The sequence below is a fragment of the Oncorhynchus tshawytscha genome, linkage group LG07 (assembly GCF_018296145.1).
Source record: "Oncorhynchus tshawytscha isolate Ot180627B linkage group LG07, Otsh_v2.0, whole genome shotgun sequence".
NCBI classification, from domain to species: Eukaryota; Metazoa; Chordata; class Actinopteri; order Salmoniformes; family Salmonidae; genus Oncorhynchus; species Oncorhynchus tshawytscha.
Window position 1 is genome coordinate 42,910,316 of NC_056435.1, and position 15,590 is coordinate 42,925,905.

The 15,590-nt window shown below is 43.7% G+C and overlaps 1 protein-coding gene across 7 annotated transcripts; it reads right to left on the reverse strand.

The window, feature by feature from the left end:
• Positions 1-5,095: 5,095 nt before the first annotated feature.
• LOC112254543 (prolyl 3-hydroxylase 1) lies at positions 5,096-14,280 on the reverse strand. Of its 7 annotated transcripts, none has more exons than XR_006083746.1 (16): positions 13,709-14,279; positions 12,358-12,510; positions 10,156-10,345; positions 9,930-10,061; positions 9,640-9,779; positions 9,338-9,427; positions 9,173-9,225; positions 8,785-8,906; positions 8,558-8,685; positions 8,293-8,388; positions 7,868-8,036; positions 7,539-7,656; positions 7,232-7,307; positions 6,964-7,104; positions 5,798-6,772; positions 5,096-5,762 (listed from the first exon to the last, which is right to left on the reverse strand). XR_006083746.1 is itself a non-coding variant. In XM_042324443.1 (16 exons), exons 1-16 carry the CDS (start codon positions 14,168-14,170, stop codon positions 5,867-5,869), a joined length of 2,892 nt encoding a protein of 963 aa, XP_042180377.1. In that variant the 5' UTR covers positions 14,171-14,280; the 3' UTR covers positions 5,096-5,866. The 7 variants fall into 7 exon arrangements, 4 of the variants coding, with proteins under 4 accessions (XP_042180377.1, XP_042180376.1, XP_042180375.1 ...); XR_006083748.1 differs by having other exon boundaries at positions 5,096-5,657; positions 5,728-6,772; XR_006083747.1 differs by having other exon boundaries at positions 5,096-5,657; positions 5,693-6,772.
• Between the last annotated feature and the right edge of the window lie 1,310 nt (positions 14,281-15,590).

Consider the following 15,590-nt stretch of genomic DNA (forward strand, 5'->3'; position numbering starts at 1 on the left):
GCGACACAGAAAACAGGGCCTACCAGCCTTCCACATCAACAATAGAACGTTTCCTTTCAATCCCCTTGTCTTCCCAAGAGGAGACGTCCCAGGAGGTCATGTCACTCCATGTTAGCCTGCTGCTTTAGCCTCTAGTTTTCAGACTCGGAGAGTAGGAGAGTGGAAGTTAATCTCAGCGCCTCTTCCTGCTGTGTCCAGCCCAATTTTAACAAACACAAACACACACACACACACACACACACATACACACACACACACACACACAGAGAGAAAGTCGTAGTTAATCTCAGCGCCGCATCCCGCTGTGTGAGGCCCAGTACTGCCACTGCCGTCTCCATGCCCTCTCTGTCTCCATAGTAACCAGGAAAGGGAAAGTTCAACCTTTTTGGCTTTCATCTGTGTCCTGGAGCAAGCACACACACACACACACACACACACACACACACACACACACACACACACAAACACACAGAGATACACAACAATGCACACACACATACAGGTACACACAACAACACACAGGTTGACAGCCACAGAAGTGGATCCAGTCACACACACACACACACACACACACACACACACACATACATATAGAGATACTTCAGAAAGCTGACTCGAACATAGGCATGCACTGTGCGAGACTTCTGTACCAATCTCTGATTTGCCTTCTATGTCTACTGTACTCTTGTCTCTCTCTCTCTCTCTCTCTCTTTCCAGGTCTTTGAAACAATGGTCAAACCACAAACACACAGAGAGACAAAGTAGCCTGTGTCTCTCTCTGGCTCAGAATTCACAACCCAGAACACAGAGAAACAAAAAGAAAGCACAGAGAGAGTTACAGAGACAAAGACCAAGACACACACAGTCAATCTCTCTATCTCACACACACGCGCACACACACACACACACACACACACAGGAGGCCTGTTCATGCCACCACCACCCAGGCAGTAGGGGAAGAAGGGCAGTTCATACACAGCACAGCTGCTTGACAACCCCTATCTAAGCAACCCAAATCAAAAATATTTCAGTGCTTTTTGGTAGTAGGTGCCATGTTAGTAGGTGCGATTTGTAAATAACAGCTGCTGCACAAAATCTAATATTAAGGACGTCTCAAGGTTTTGCTCCCCTGAGGTAGAGTATATCATGATAAGCTGTAGACCACACTATTTACCAAGAGAGTTTTCATCTATATTTTTCATGGCTGTCTATTGACCACCACAAACCGATGCTGGCACTAAGACGGCACTAAGACTGACCATAAGCAAACAGGAAAATGCTTATTCAGCGGCGGCGCTCCTAGCAGCCGGTGACTTTAATGCAGGGAAATTTAAATCTATTTTACCTTATTTCTACCAGCAGTTTGCAACCAGAGGGGAAAAAAACTCTTGACCACCTTTACTCCACACAGAGATGCAAACAAAGCTCTCCCACGCCCTCCATTTGGCAAATCTGACCTAAACTCTATCCTCCTGATTCCTGCTTACAAGCAAAAATTAAAGCAGGAAGTACCAGTGACTCGCTCAATGAGGAAGTGGTCAGAGGATGCAGATGCTAAGCTACAGGAATGTTTTGCTAGCACAGACTGGAATATGTTCCGGGATTCTTCCGATGGCTTTCAGGAGTACACCACATCAGTCAGAACCATAAAACAGGCAAAGCGTCAATACAGGACTAAGATTGAATTGTACTACACCGGCTCCGACGCTCGTCGGATGTGGCAGGTCTTGCAGCCGCGAGCTGCCCAGTGACACTAGCCTACCAGACAAGCTAAATTACTTTTATGCTCGCTTCGAGGCAAGCAACACTGGAGAATGCATGACAGCATCAGCTTTTCCAGATGACTGTGTGATCACACTCTCTGTAGCCAATGTGAGTAAGACCTTTAAACAGGTCAACATTCACAAGGCCGCAGGGCCAGAAGGATTACAAGGACGTGTACTCCGAGAAACAGAATGCCATTTATTGACTACAGCTCAGCGTTCAACACCACAGTGCCCTCAAAGCTCATTACTTAGCTAAGGACCCTGGGACTAAACACCTCCCTCTGCAACTGGATCCTGGACTTCCTGAAGGGCCGCCCCCTAGGTGGTAATCTGCCACACTGATCCTCAACACAGGGGCCCCTCAAGGGTGCGTGCTCAGTCCCCTCCTTTACTCCCTGTTCACCAATGGCTGCATAACCAAGCACAACTCCAACACCATCATTAAGTTTGCTGACGACACAACGGTGGTAGGCCTGATCACTGACAACGTTGAGACAGCATTTCGGAAGGAGGTCAGAGACCTGGCAGTATGGTGCCAGGATAACAACCTCTCCCTTAACGTGATCAAGACAAATAAGATGATTGTGGACTACAAAAAAAGGAGGACTGAGCACACCCCCATTCTCATCGGCAGGGCGGTAGTGGAGCAGGTTGAGAGTTTCAAGTTCCTTGATGTCCACATCACCAACAAACTAACATGGTCCAAACACACCAAGACAGTTGTGAAGAGGGCACGACAATGACTATTCCCCCTCAGGAGACTGAAAAGATTTTGTAGGGGTCCTCAGATCCTCAAAAACCTCTACAGCTGCACCATCGAGAGCATCCTGGCTGATTGCATCACCGCCCGGTATGGCAACTGCTCAACCTCCGACCGCAAGGCACTACAGAGGGTAGTGCGTACGGCCCAGTACATCACTGGGGCCAAGCTTTCTGCCATCCAGGACCTCTATGCCAGGTGGTGTCAGAGGAAGGCCCAACTCAATAAAAGGAAGGTGTTCTTAATGTTTTGTACACCTAGTGTATACACACACACACACTAATCCCCACATGGGCTTGTTACGCAGGGCAGCAATTGGACTGACAAACACCTCCTCTTCTGTGATGCTGAATAACTGGGATGTTTGGCCTGTTACAGTGCCTTCAGAAAGTATTCACATCCCTTCACTTTTTCCACATTTTATTGTGTTACAGCCTGAATTTAAAATGGATTAAACAGATATTTGTTGGCAAAGCAATTAACTTTATTTCCTGAATACAAAGCTTTATGTTTGGGCAAATCCAATATAACACATTACTGAGTACCACTCTCCGTATTTTAAAGCATAGTGGTGGCTGTATCATGTTATGGGTATGCTTGTAATCATTAAGGATTGGGGAGCTTTTCAGGATAAAAAAGAAGTGCACAGGCAAAATTCTAGAGGAAAACCTGGTTCAGTTTGCTTTCCATCAGACACTGGTAGATGAATTCACCTTTCAGCAGCACAATAACCTTAAACACAAGGCCAAATCTACACTGGAGTTGCTTACCAAGAAGGCAGTGAATGTTCCTGAGTTGAAGTTTTGACTTAAATCTAATTGAAAATCTATGGCAATACTTGACAATGCCTGTCTAGCAATGATCAGCAACCAATTTGACAGAACTTGAATAATGTTTAAAATAGTAATGGGCAAATGTTGCACAGTCCAGGTGTGGAAAGCTTTTCGAGACTTAACCAGAAAGACTCACAGCTGTAATCTGTCACGTGTGCTCCCTCTCCAGCCTCTAGGTCACCAGCCTGCTTGTTACCATCGTTACGCACATCTGTGCATTATGACACTCACCTGGGCCCCATCACTTCCCTGATTACCTTCCCTATATATGTCACTCCCTTTGGTTCCTTCCCCAGGCGTTATTGTTTCTGTTCCTGTGTTATGTCTGTGCGTAGTTCGTGATTCTTATTTTGTATTATGTTGTGTTTATTTATTAAAACACTCACTTCTTGAACTTGCGTCCAGACTCTCAGCGCACATCGTTACATAATCACTGCCAAAGGTTCTTCTACAAAGTAGTGACTCAGGTGTGTGAACACTAATGTAAATGAGATATTTTTGTATTTCATTTTCAAATAAATTTGCAAACCTTTCTAAAAACATGTTTTCACTTTGTCATTATGAGGTATTGTGTGTAGATGGGTGAAGAGACAAAAATATTCAATCCATTTTGAATTCGGGCTGTAACACAACAAAAATGAAAAATATGAATCCTTTCTGAAGGCACTATACATGCATAGCCCTGTGTGTGTGTTTGTCCGTGCATGCTCTGCTCTATGTAGGCATGACTTCATCCACATGCTAAACCCACACAGGCGCTGTGGCACAGGACCCAGCATTATTACCACCCACAGGCTCAGGGCTGGCTGGGGAATCATAGAAACACATTGGCCAGAATGGACTAACTCAAATCTATATGATTTGTCAAGACACACACAATATGGCCAACACACAAGTATGTCAATATTACTTGCTGATTGTCTTGACATTGACATTTGGACCGACAGGGTTGTTCTGCTGTTATGTCCACAGAACATAAATGACTGTTTGAGTATCTCTAATTTCTATGAAGATAACCAATAACACCGTGGCACATGGCTTTGAGTTGGAATATCAATTCTACTCATTCTAATTCTGTAGGGAAACTCAGCAACTCATCTCACATCCCCAAAGAAATTATACAATTCAACTATTTAAAACTAAGAATGTGGCTGTAGGGTGGAACATTATTTTTGATATAAACATGATCCTAATAGAATAGTCTACTGAGGAGATAGCTGACTAACTAGGGATCAACAACAGACATGTTGACCACACACAGGCTCCCGAGTGGCACAGCGGTCTAAGGCACAGCATCTCAGTGCTAGAGGCATCACAACAGATCCCGGGCTGTATCACAACCGGCTGTGATCGGGAGTCCTATAGGGCGGCGCACAATTGTGTCAGCGTCATCCTGGTTAGGAGAGGGTTTGGCCGGGGCAAGCCGTCATTATAAATAAGAATTTGTTCTAAACTGAATTGCCTAGTTAAATAAAAAGAAATACATCTGAAAAGTCTGAACAGGCTTTCGTACAACATGGTCTCCTGGGAATTCGATGACCGCCACACAGCTGTAACTGTGATTTAAGGCTTTCCAGTAGTAACCGGACAGTTAAACCGTGAGGGTCCATACTTACAACACATTCAGAAGGAAAATGGGTACATATTCCATGTGTGATGTACATGAGATGCCATTCTAGTTCCTCTCTGCCACCTAGTGTTCTCTAGAGGTATTACATTAAAGAGCAACACCAATGTTAGAACTGTACTTTTATTTAGCGTATCCACATGAATCAGGTATCAGTCTCTATTCAGACACATTTGTTCATTGTTGTTCTTTCCTGTTTTTTGTTTTTTGAGGACATTACATCTTCCAATTCCTGAGGCAAAGAACAGTATATTTTAAAACAGTACAAAATAGCAGACTGAGAATCCAAAATCATAAACAAAAGTCATATTATATATATATATATATATATAATTTATATATATATATATATATATATATATAATTTATATATATATATATATATATATATATATATATATATATATAAATTATCTGTTCACATGAGTCTGGGATAGGTATTCAAAGGTGGTTACAATTTATCACTTTGTGACAAATGTATTTGTGAAAAAGCACTATAGAAATCTAATTTGATTGATTGATTTGATTGATTGGTTGGTTGACATCAGCCATCAGAGTGAGTTTGCAGTCCCTTGGTATTACGGTATGGCTTACATTACAACACCATATCCTTGTTCCTCACCACCATTATTGGGCAGACAAACAACATCCAAAACAATACAGCAAACAACCTCAGATCTTTATCCAGCACATCCACAGAAACAACCTCAGATCTTTATCCAGCACATCCACAGAAACAACCTCAGATCTTTATCCAGCACATCCACAGAAACAACCTCAGATCTTTATCCAGCACATCCACAGAAACAACCTTGACAAATATATTCAAACAGTAGAAAAAAAAGACACCACAGAATAAGAGTCACAGGTGCTGTTGGTCTCACAGCTCGTCCTTGTCTGTCTGTGAGTCCGAGGATGACTTGAGGTCAGTTTTGGAGTCCTTGGAAACCTTTTTGACAGGGATTTTCTCTGTCTTTTTTGTCACTGGCTTCTGCTCTTTATTGTCTGCTGCCTGTTTGACATGTGTTTTTGCTGCAGGTTTTTCTTTAGCCTTGTCTGCTGTCTTAGCGTTGGCTTTGTCCCCTGCTTTAGCCTTGTCTGCTGTCTTAGCGTTGGCTTTGTCCCCTGCTTTAGCCTTGTCTGCTGTCTTAGCGTTGGCTTTGTCCCCTGCTTTAGCCTTGTCTGCTGTCTTAGCGTTGGCTTTGTCCCCTGCTTTAGCCTTGTCTGCTGTCTTAGCGTTGGCTTTGTCCCCTGCTTTAGCCTTGTCTGCTGTCTTAGCGTTGGCTTTGTCCCCTGCTTTAGCCTTGTCTACTGTCTTAGCGTTGGCTTTGTCCCCTGCTTTAGCCTTGTCTGCTGTCTTAGCGTTGGCTTTGTCCCCTGCATTAGCTGCTGTTTTAGTCATGGCTTTTTTGTTCTTTGATGCGTGCTTCTCTATCGGCTTCTCATTCTTTTTATCCTCTGGATAATCAGATGGCTTTTCAATAACTGTTTCTGCTGGTTCCTCAGGCTTCTTCTCTGCTGGTTCCTCAGGCTTCTTCTCTGCTGGTTCCTCAGGCTTCTTCTCTGTTGGTTCCTCAGGCTTCTTCTCTGCTGGTTCCTCAGGCTTCTTCTCTGCTGGTTTGTCATCTGGTTGGTATGCCTGCTCCTGGACTAGGGTTGCAGCTTGACCAAGAAGCGCAGACTGGTCAAGAGGTGTAAGCTGTGGTTGTGAGCTCTCTGTCTTTGTGAACTCTGTGTCCGTAGGAGAGGAGAACATCTTCAGCATCTCTTGAGCTTGGATTCGGTCCTGGAGACACACACACACACACAAATTAGGTAAGTCTGAAGCAAGAGAAACTGATGAAATGTAGATTGATCAATAAATGGAAAGCGTTGCTTTCTCCCTCAGATTACAAAATAGCCCGTCACAACATAGAATGATAGAAAGAAAGACATGATATACACGATTCCAGATGAATTAACTGATAGATATGTTACCTTCTCCTCATGTTTGGGGTCAAGGGTGAACCACAGGGCCACAGCACACCTCTGGCCCTTAGTGACCGCTCTTACCCCGTGAGGGTTCTCATTCCCAGCACCGAACCCAACCACACGACCACACTGAGGACGAACCTCCGCCTGGACAACACAGGCCAGTGACATCAGTCATCATATGCTCAATTAACTTATACCTTAAAATAAATCATGGCGAAACAACTGGTTATACTCTGCAGCACTCAAATCCACATCATTGATTGACACTTACTGTGACCGTTTTGGCATCCAGTTCAGTGAAAATGAAATCTCCTCCTTCAAAGTCATCATTCAGATAGAGGATTGCGCTAAAACACAACAGGAACAAGAGAAGTGTTTTAAAGACAGTGGTGCATGATGATACCTGCAAGTGCAGTAGATGTTGCTCTTACCTACGTTATAAGCATATGCATGGTGTGTGTACCTGTAGTCTCTCTGTGTGTGTGTGTGTGTGTGTGTGTGTGTGTGTGTGTGTGTGTGTGTGTGTGTGTGTGTGTGTGTGTGTGTGTGTGTGTGTGTGTGTGTGTGTGTTTGTATACCTATAGTCCCTGTTTGTGTATGCAGGTGGTTCTTTAATGCACTCGTTGAGCTCAGAGACCAGCAGGCAGTTGTCTGCATGAACCGGGTGACTCAGGTTGTCACGGTCATCCTGCTTCTCTGTACAGACAGAAGATGGAAACATAACTTACTGTATGTCTATACACTCAGACAGGCATGTGAATAATGTGGGTTAAATGACATCCAGGATTTGATATAGACAACTTGAAGAAAATAGAACATGTTGTTTTCCCATAGTGGTGAATTCCAAAAAAGACCTAAACTCATTCTGTCTGGCAGTCAGCCACAATACTGTCCCCTGGGTGCCCACCATAGTTCACTTTCTCACCGTCGATGGCGGAGCGGCAGACCAGGTGGGAGTAGGAGAAGTAGAGAGGAGAGTCCAGACGGAAGTACGACTCCAGGACTCCACGCACCTTCTCACTCATGTCAAAAAACAGGCGGGCACTCTTCAGGGGCACAGTGCCCTCCTGTCCCAACTATAGAACAGTACAAGATCATCAGAAATAGGTGCTTTCTTATCCCTAACTCGCTGGTAACTGTACATTGATGCCATTGGGCTGGGGCTCAGCTTTAGATAGGTTGGAGATAAAGCTGAGGCTAGTGAATGAAGCTAGCTGGGGTTGGGGGAAGCTGAACATACTGGGTTAGGGTCAGAGTTGGCAGTGCTGGGTTAGTAGTGTTTGGGTTATGGTTTGGTAAGCAGGGCTGTAGTGTGTAGAGTCAGTAATGTACCTTAATAGCCTTGAGGACAGTGACTCCTTGGAAGCTCTCGCTGGGTGAGTGGGGGGAGGGGTGGCCTTGAAACCCATCACCTTTCAGCGCAGCCGCCTGACAAACACACAGCGTCAACACACACAATAACAGAATCATGCATTCAGTTTTAACACACGGACCATCAGAAACACACCCTCCATTAACACACAATCAACATACACACTGTCAAACACACACAAACACAGTCAATCACACAGACTAACTAGCCCTGACTCCCACTCACATTAGAGAGGTGGGTGAGCTCTCTGCACTCGTCATTCGAGATAAATCCATCCAGTAGAACCCTCTGAGACCCATTCAGCTGCTTTGACGACATAGTAATCTTGATGTCATCAAACAACAAAGGACCACCTGGTAGGGACAGAGGGAATGAATATAGAGAGAGGTGCACATCAGAGTCTTCTACACAGTCCACTGACATTCCCAAACTTCATGCTCTAAAAACCCTACCTTCTCGTACGATCTTGGCAATGTCAGTCGACTCCTTGTTCTTCTCCTCCACCAGAGTTTCAATCTCCTTCATCAGATTCCCAATCTCCTCAGTGATCCTCGCCGCAGTCTCCCTTTCTGCCCTGCAGGGGGCGGCAATGAACAGGTTAAAAGGTTCAAACAAATTGGAGAGCAGAGCCTATTCTGAAATTGAGAGCATACATGTATGTACTATGTACCAGTGGATGCTGGTGTCACTTTAAATTAGAGGACGGATCATTGTAATGGCTTGAATTGAATGAATGGAGCAGTATGTTTGATCATTTTCCATTCGAGCCATTACAATGAGAGAGTACTCCAATTTCTCCATCCACCAGCCTCTACTGGTCTGTACATGTATTTCTCATACTTCTGTTTCTCTCTCAGTTTGAGGGGCATGACGTCTGCAGGGGTCCAGGAATCCTGCAAAGGGAAGGAAAGGATGTAAGATCACATGCTAAAACCACTTGATAGTGATCACCTATCTTGTAGAAACAGTGAGACACAAGCGAAGATCAGAGACATGTTAACCTACCGGATCAACAAAGGTGATTCCAAACACTTCATAAGCAAAGTAGAGTAGCTCCTTTTCCAACAGGGACTGCTGAATATGCTGTTTCACCACCTGAGAGAAGACATGGAGGAAAGTGGGTTGGAGGCATGGGGCATAGGTGTGTGTGTGTGTGTGTGTGTGTGTGCGTGCGTGCGTGTGTGTGTGTGTGTGTGTGCGTGTGTGTGCGTGCGTGCGTGTGTGTGTGCGTGTGTGTGTGTGTGTGTGCATGCGTGTGTGTGTGTGTGTGTGCGTGCGTGTGTGTGTGCGCGCGCTCACACACACACCAGTCTAGCGGATATGGCTGCAGCCTTGTCCTCCCCCAGCACAGCGGAGTAGTAAGCCAGGTTCTGATTCATCACCTCCTCCTCTGGATGGAACAGCAGGTAGGTTTTAGCCCACTCTATGGCCTGCTCATACTTCTCACCTGAGAGAGGGGGGAAGGAAGGGGGGAAGGAAGAGTAGGAAAAAGAGAGGGATAAGAAGAGACTGGTATGAGAGGAGAGGCAGGCACAATCAGATACAGACAGGCAGCAAATGCTCCTGATTCTTTCAGTGAATAGGGACTTAGACTCACTGTTGTAGTAAGAGAACTGTAGGTAGTTGAAATGGGAAGGGAGGAAATCCTCAAATGGCTTGTCCTTTCCCGCGGTGGAGGCTAGCTCCACAGAACATTTCTGCTTACAGTTCAGAATCTGCATGTAGTGGTCTGACAAAGACAGGGGTACAGGGTTTAGGCTTTTATCCAAAACGTTAGCTTGAGGTTGTTTGGGGATTTAGTCTGTCTTAACACTCTATCTCACCTGTCATGGACTGGAACAAGTCGGCACTGTACTCCATGTAGTTGTATCCGTCGTAGACGTAAGCTCCTTCACAGAGCGCCCGGCACTCCTGGTCCGCGCTGAAGTACTCCTCCACTGCCGCCTCAAAGTGGTCGATGGCCAGACCGAACGAGTCTGAGCTGTAGTACCGCTTCCCTGCAAGGAACTCTGCCTGAGAGATGGATTAGAGAGCAGAGCAAGGAGTCAGCAGATCCTAGACCCTACCCCAACCTTGTACCAATTAGGTCCCTTGTCACTTCTCCAGTGCCCGATGCCTGCCCTTTCCAAGCAAAAGGGTAAATGGTTTCAGTCTGACTATGTGTGATTCTAACTGTTCTAAATGGTATATCACTGGTCCTTTGTTGCTGCTTCATAACTGATTCATTGTCAGTAGTATAACTAGTGCATAGTTACTGTTATAACTGGTCCTTTGTTACTGGGATAACTGGTGCATAGTAACTATTATAACTGGTGCATAGTCACTGTTATAACTGGTGCATAGCTACTGTTATAACTGGTCCTTTGTTACTGGGATAACTGGTGTATAGATACTATTATAACTGGTGCATAGTTACTATTATAACTGGTGCATAGTTACTGTTATAACTGGTGCATAGTTACTATTATAACGGGTTCATTGATACTGGGATAACTGGCGCATAGTTACTGTTATAACTGGTGCATAGTTACTATTATAACGGGTTCATTGTTACTGTTATAACTGGTGCATAGTTACTGTTATAACTCGTGTCTGGTCACTATTATAACGGGTTCATTGTTACTGTTATAACTGGTGCATAGTTACTGTTATAACTGGTGCATAGTTACTATTATAACGGGTTCATTGTTACTGGGATAACTGGTGCATAGTTACTGTTATAACTGGCGCATAGTTACTATTATAACTGGTGCATAGTTACTGTTATAACTGGTGCATAGTTGCTGTTATAACTGGTGCATAGATACTGTTATAACTGGTGCATAGTTACTGTTATAACTGGTGCATAGTTACTCTTATAACTGGTGCATAGTTACTGTAATAACTGGTATATAGTTACTATTATAACGGGTTCATTGATACTGGGATAACTGGTGCACAGTTACTGTTATAACTGGTGCATAGTTACTACAATAACGGGTTCATTGTTACTGTTATAACTCGTGCCTGGTTACTATTATAACGGGTTCATTGTTACTGTTATAACTGGTGCATAGTTACTATTATAACGGGTTCATTGTTACTGGGATAACTGGTGCACAGTTACTGTTATAACTGTCGCATAGTTACTATTATAACTGGTGCATAGTTACTGTTATAACTGGTGCATAGTTGCTGTTATAACTGGTGCATAGATAATGTTATAACTGGTGCATATTTACTGTTATAACTGGTGCATAGTTACTATTATAACTGGTGCATAGTTACTGTTACAACTGGTGCATAGTTACTATTATAACGGGTTCATTGTTACTGTTATAACTGGTGCATAGATACTGTTATAACTGGTGCATAGTTACTGTTATAACTGGTGCATAGTTACTGTTATAACTGGTGCATAGTTACTGTTATAACTGGTGCATAGATACTATTATAACTGGTGAATAGTTACTGTTATAACTGGTGCATAGTTACTGTTATAACGGGTTCATTGTTACTGGGATAACTGATACGTTGTCACTAGGATAACTGGTGCATTGTTACTGTTATAGCGGGTGCATTGTTACTGTTATAACGGGTGCATAGATACTATTATAACGGGTGCATTGTTACGGTTATAACGGGTGCATAGTTACTGTTATAATGGGTACATTGTTACTGTCATAACGGGAGCATTGTTACTGTCATAATGGGTGCATAGCTACTGTTATAACGGGTGCATAGCTACTGTTGTAACGGTTGCATTGTTACTGTTATAACGGGTGCATTGTTACTGTTATAACGGGTGCATAGTTACTGTTATAACGGGTGCATTGTTACTGTTATAACGGATGCATTGTTACTGTCATAACAGGTGCATTGTTACTGTCATAATGGGTGCATAGCTACTGTCATAACGGGAGCATTGTTACTGTTATAACGGGTGCATTGTTACTGCTATAAAGGGTGCATTGTTACTGTTATAACGGGTGCATTGTTACGGTTATAACGGGTGCATTACTAGGGACGAGTAGTGTCAGTCTCACCATGTGCGGCCGGGCCTCCAGGTCTTTGAAGTCCTCCTGCTGTACTCCTGCCATCATCCTGTAATAGTCCAGGTTCTGCTTCATCTCCATGTGGTCTGGGTTGGCCAGGAAAAAGGTGTTTGCCGCAGCCACAGCCTTATCCAGCTTGTTGATCTACACAGGTAAGAGAGATACTTAGTACAACAAAACAATGACACAACATAATATGAATAACTCTCACACAACAAGCAAACAAAGAGAAGTAGCACATTAAGACTCCAAAGGCTTCCCTAAATGCTCCACGTCTCAGAAGTCTTCTGTCATCTGGCTAGGAGCCAGGACCTCCTGGAATGATGTAACAAATGTGTGAGCTGCAATCACCAGCATGCTGTTTCAGGCAACTAGTCATTATCCTATAGGCTTCCTATAGTATACATGAATCTCAGTGGAGGCTGCTGAGGGTAGGATGGCATATAGTAATGGCTGGAACAGAGCGATTGGAATGGCATCAAACTTTGAAACCATGTGTTTAATGTGTTTGATACCATTCCACTGATTCCGCTCCAGTCATTACCACAAGCCTGTACTCCCCAATTAAGGTGCCACCAACCTCCTGTGATAAATGTTGCCTACCACCAGGGACTGTGTCTCTTTTACAGATTTTTGTGTTTATGTTTGTAAATCAGTACATATTTTGCTCATATCGATTGGCATTAGTAAATAGGCAATATGGATAAACAATGTATGACCTGCAACTCTCAGAAACTGCAGGCCTTATAGGTTGCATGTATTTACTTTATTTAACTAGCTACTCTTACTACAATGTAGTAACCCGTTTATAAACAGACTTTTAAACTGAGTTTGGTTTAGGCCTCTCCTGTTCATGTATAGGCCTATTCTAACAATAGCTAAAGAAACTCTTGAATGGCAGGTATATAGCATGCAGAAGCTGCTGAGTTGCTTCGCTTTTTGATGACAAGCCCCAAAAATCGAGAAGAATCAAGCGCCAGAACGTAAGTGGTCTGTCTACATAGCTAGACTCCACCTAGAGACGTGGCACGGCCGGCTGGGGGGTTGGGGAAAGCTGAGCAGATCACGTAGCCTACAGTTAACGAATTGCTTGAGGGAAGTTTGAATGAAATTGGACAAAATAAAGTGACATGACCCTTATTTTGTCATGTAAGTGTGATAAATGTGCACCGAGATTCAAACAACATGAACATGTTGTGGAATAAGATATGATGCAGGAGCATCTTACTCCACAACATGGGATACTGTCTGTGTGGAAGATATATTGTTGCAAGCCTATGCAAGATATAAAAATGTATAATGCATAACTTTATAGGGCCTATATGATCAACTCTTTTTATACCTTGAAGTACGCGACTTGCAGGTAATTGTAGGGGGTTCTTTTCTTAAACTCAAGGTCCACATCTTCAGTGACTTTATGGATAGTTGGTGGTCCAATTTTCTCACTTTCGCAGGTATTTACACAATCAGCCCTTTTCATAATTTTCTGGAAAAAGCCCAGATCTTCCACGGAGCCAGCGCCTGGTACTGGCACAACCATGCTGGATAAAGGCTCCCCGAAAGCGCTCTGGTTGGCACAAGTTATCCGGCAATGCGCCTTCACCCTGCGAATCGCAGCCTTGTTCCGAAGCGCTCTCTCCATGTTCAGAATGACCGTCATCCAGTCCCCCTTGTAGTAGGCTTCCACCGCGGTGTCGAACAGCAGATCATAAGGTTCCAGAATAACATTACTACTGAGCTGCACGTCCGAACGGCAATATGGGATGCAAACGCCTAAAATCGCTACTACAAAACGCCACAGCATTCTGGAAAATGAGACCTCTACGTGGAAAGGAGCAGTCGTCGGCAGAGAAGTGAGCTGGAAGTTTAGCCGGGGCCTGCAAACTTCTGTCGGTGGGTGGGATTAACTGGGAGTCGCTGAGACGAACAGCCCCTGTGAGGTGCCCCACCGTCTCACGACGCACAGTGCCGCTGTGGCCCAGTTCACTCTCTCCTCACAGGCCGGCCAGACAACATCAAGGTCCAATTTAAAAATGATCAATAAGTATATAGGTCATATTCAGTTGTTAAATTGTCTATTTGAGTATGTTAACAAAAATGTGTCTCATAAATATTTTTTCTAAGATGTTATCACACTCTAAATAGCCTAGTCCATTTAACAATAGACCAATCAAGGGCTCTCTGGTATTAAAAAAAAAACATATTTGGGGTCAGCAGGTATTACAAAGTTTCTAGAGTCAGATCATGACCATTTCCTCTGAGACACATAAGATATAGTATATACAGTAAGCTTAATTCTATAGCTCGAGGACTCCTGATATCCACAGGAGTGATAAGTATAATTGTTGTCTTTATCTGTTGTTGTCTGCATGTTGAATAGTACTGTCTTTTTTTTGCTAACTAGGGACCCCCGAATGTTGCTGGCCAGGACTCACTGGCTGTGTCTGAAATGACCTCAGCCACCCGAGCCACGGCCTGTTCACCCCGCTACCATCTAGAAGACGGACACAGTACAGGTGCCTCAAAGCTGGGACCGGGAGACTGAAAAACTGCTTCTATCTCCAGGCCATCAGACTGTTAAATAGACACCACTAGCCAGGCTCTGCCCAGTACCCTGCCTTGAACCTTAGTCAGTGTTACTAGCCAGATATCACCCGGTACTCTACCCTGCACCTTAGAGACTGCTGCCCTATGTACATAGTCATTGAAAACTGGTCACTTGAATAATGTTTACATACTATTTTACATACTTTATATATACAGTGCATTCGGGAATTATTCATACCCCTTTCCTTTTTCCACATTTTGTTATGTTACAGCCTTATTCTAAAATGGATACAATTATTTTTTTCAGAATCAATCTACACACAATACCCCATAATGACAAAGCAAAAACAGATATTTAGACATTTTTATAAATGTATTACAAATTAAAAACAGAAACACCTTATTTACGTAAGTATTCAAACCCTTCGCAATGGAAACAGGATGCACCTGAGCTCAATTTAGAGTGTCAGACACTCTAAATTGAGCTCAGGTGCATCCTGTTTCCATTGATTATACTTGAGATGTTTCTACAACTTGATTGGAGTCCACCTGTGGTAAATTCAATTTATTGGACATGATTTGGAAAGGCACACACCTGTCTATTTAAGGCCCCACAGTTGACAGTGCATGTCAGAGCAACAACATGTCAGGCAGGTACCAAGATCACCTGCATAATG

Coding starts and splice junctions, on each gene's coding strand:
- LOC112254543 (XM_024427222.2), bottom strand. CDS start 14,170: ATGCTGTGGCGTTTTGTAGTAGCGATTTTAGGCGTTTGCATCCCATAT. Junction 12,511..13,708: donor TGCAAGTCGCGTACTTCAAG/GTATAAAAAGAG, acceptor TTACCTGTGTAG/ATCAACAAGCTGGATAAGGC. Junction 7,657..7,867: donor CGGTGAGAAAGTGAACTATG/GTGGGCACCCAG, acceptor CTGTCTGTACAG/AGAAGCAGGATGACCGTGAC.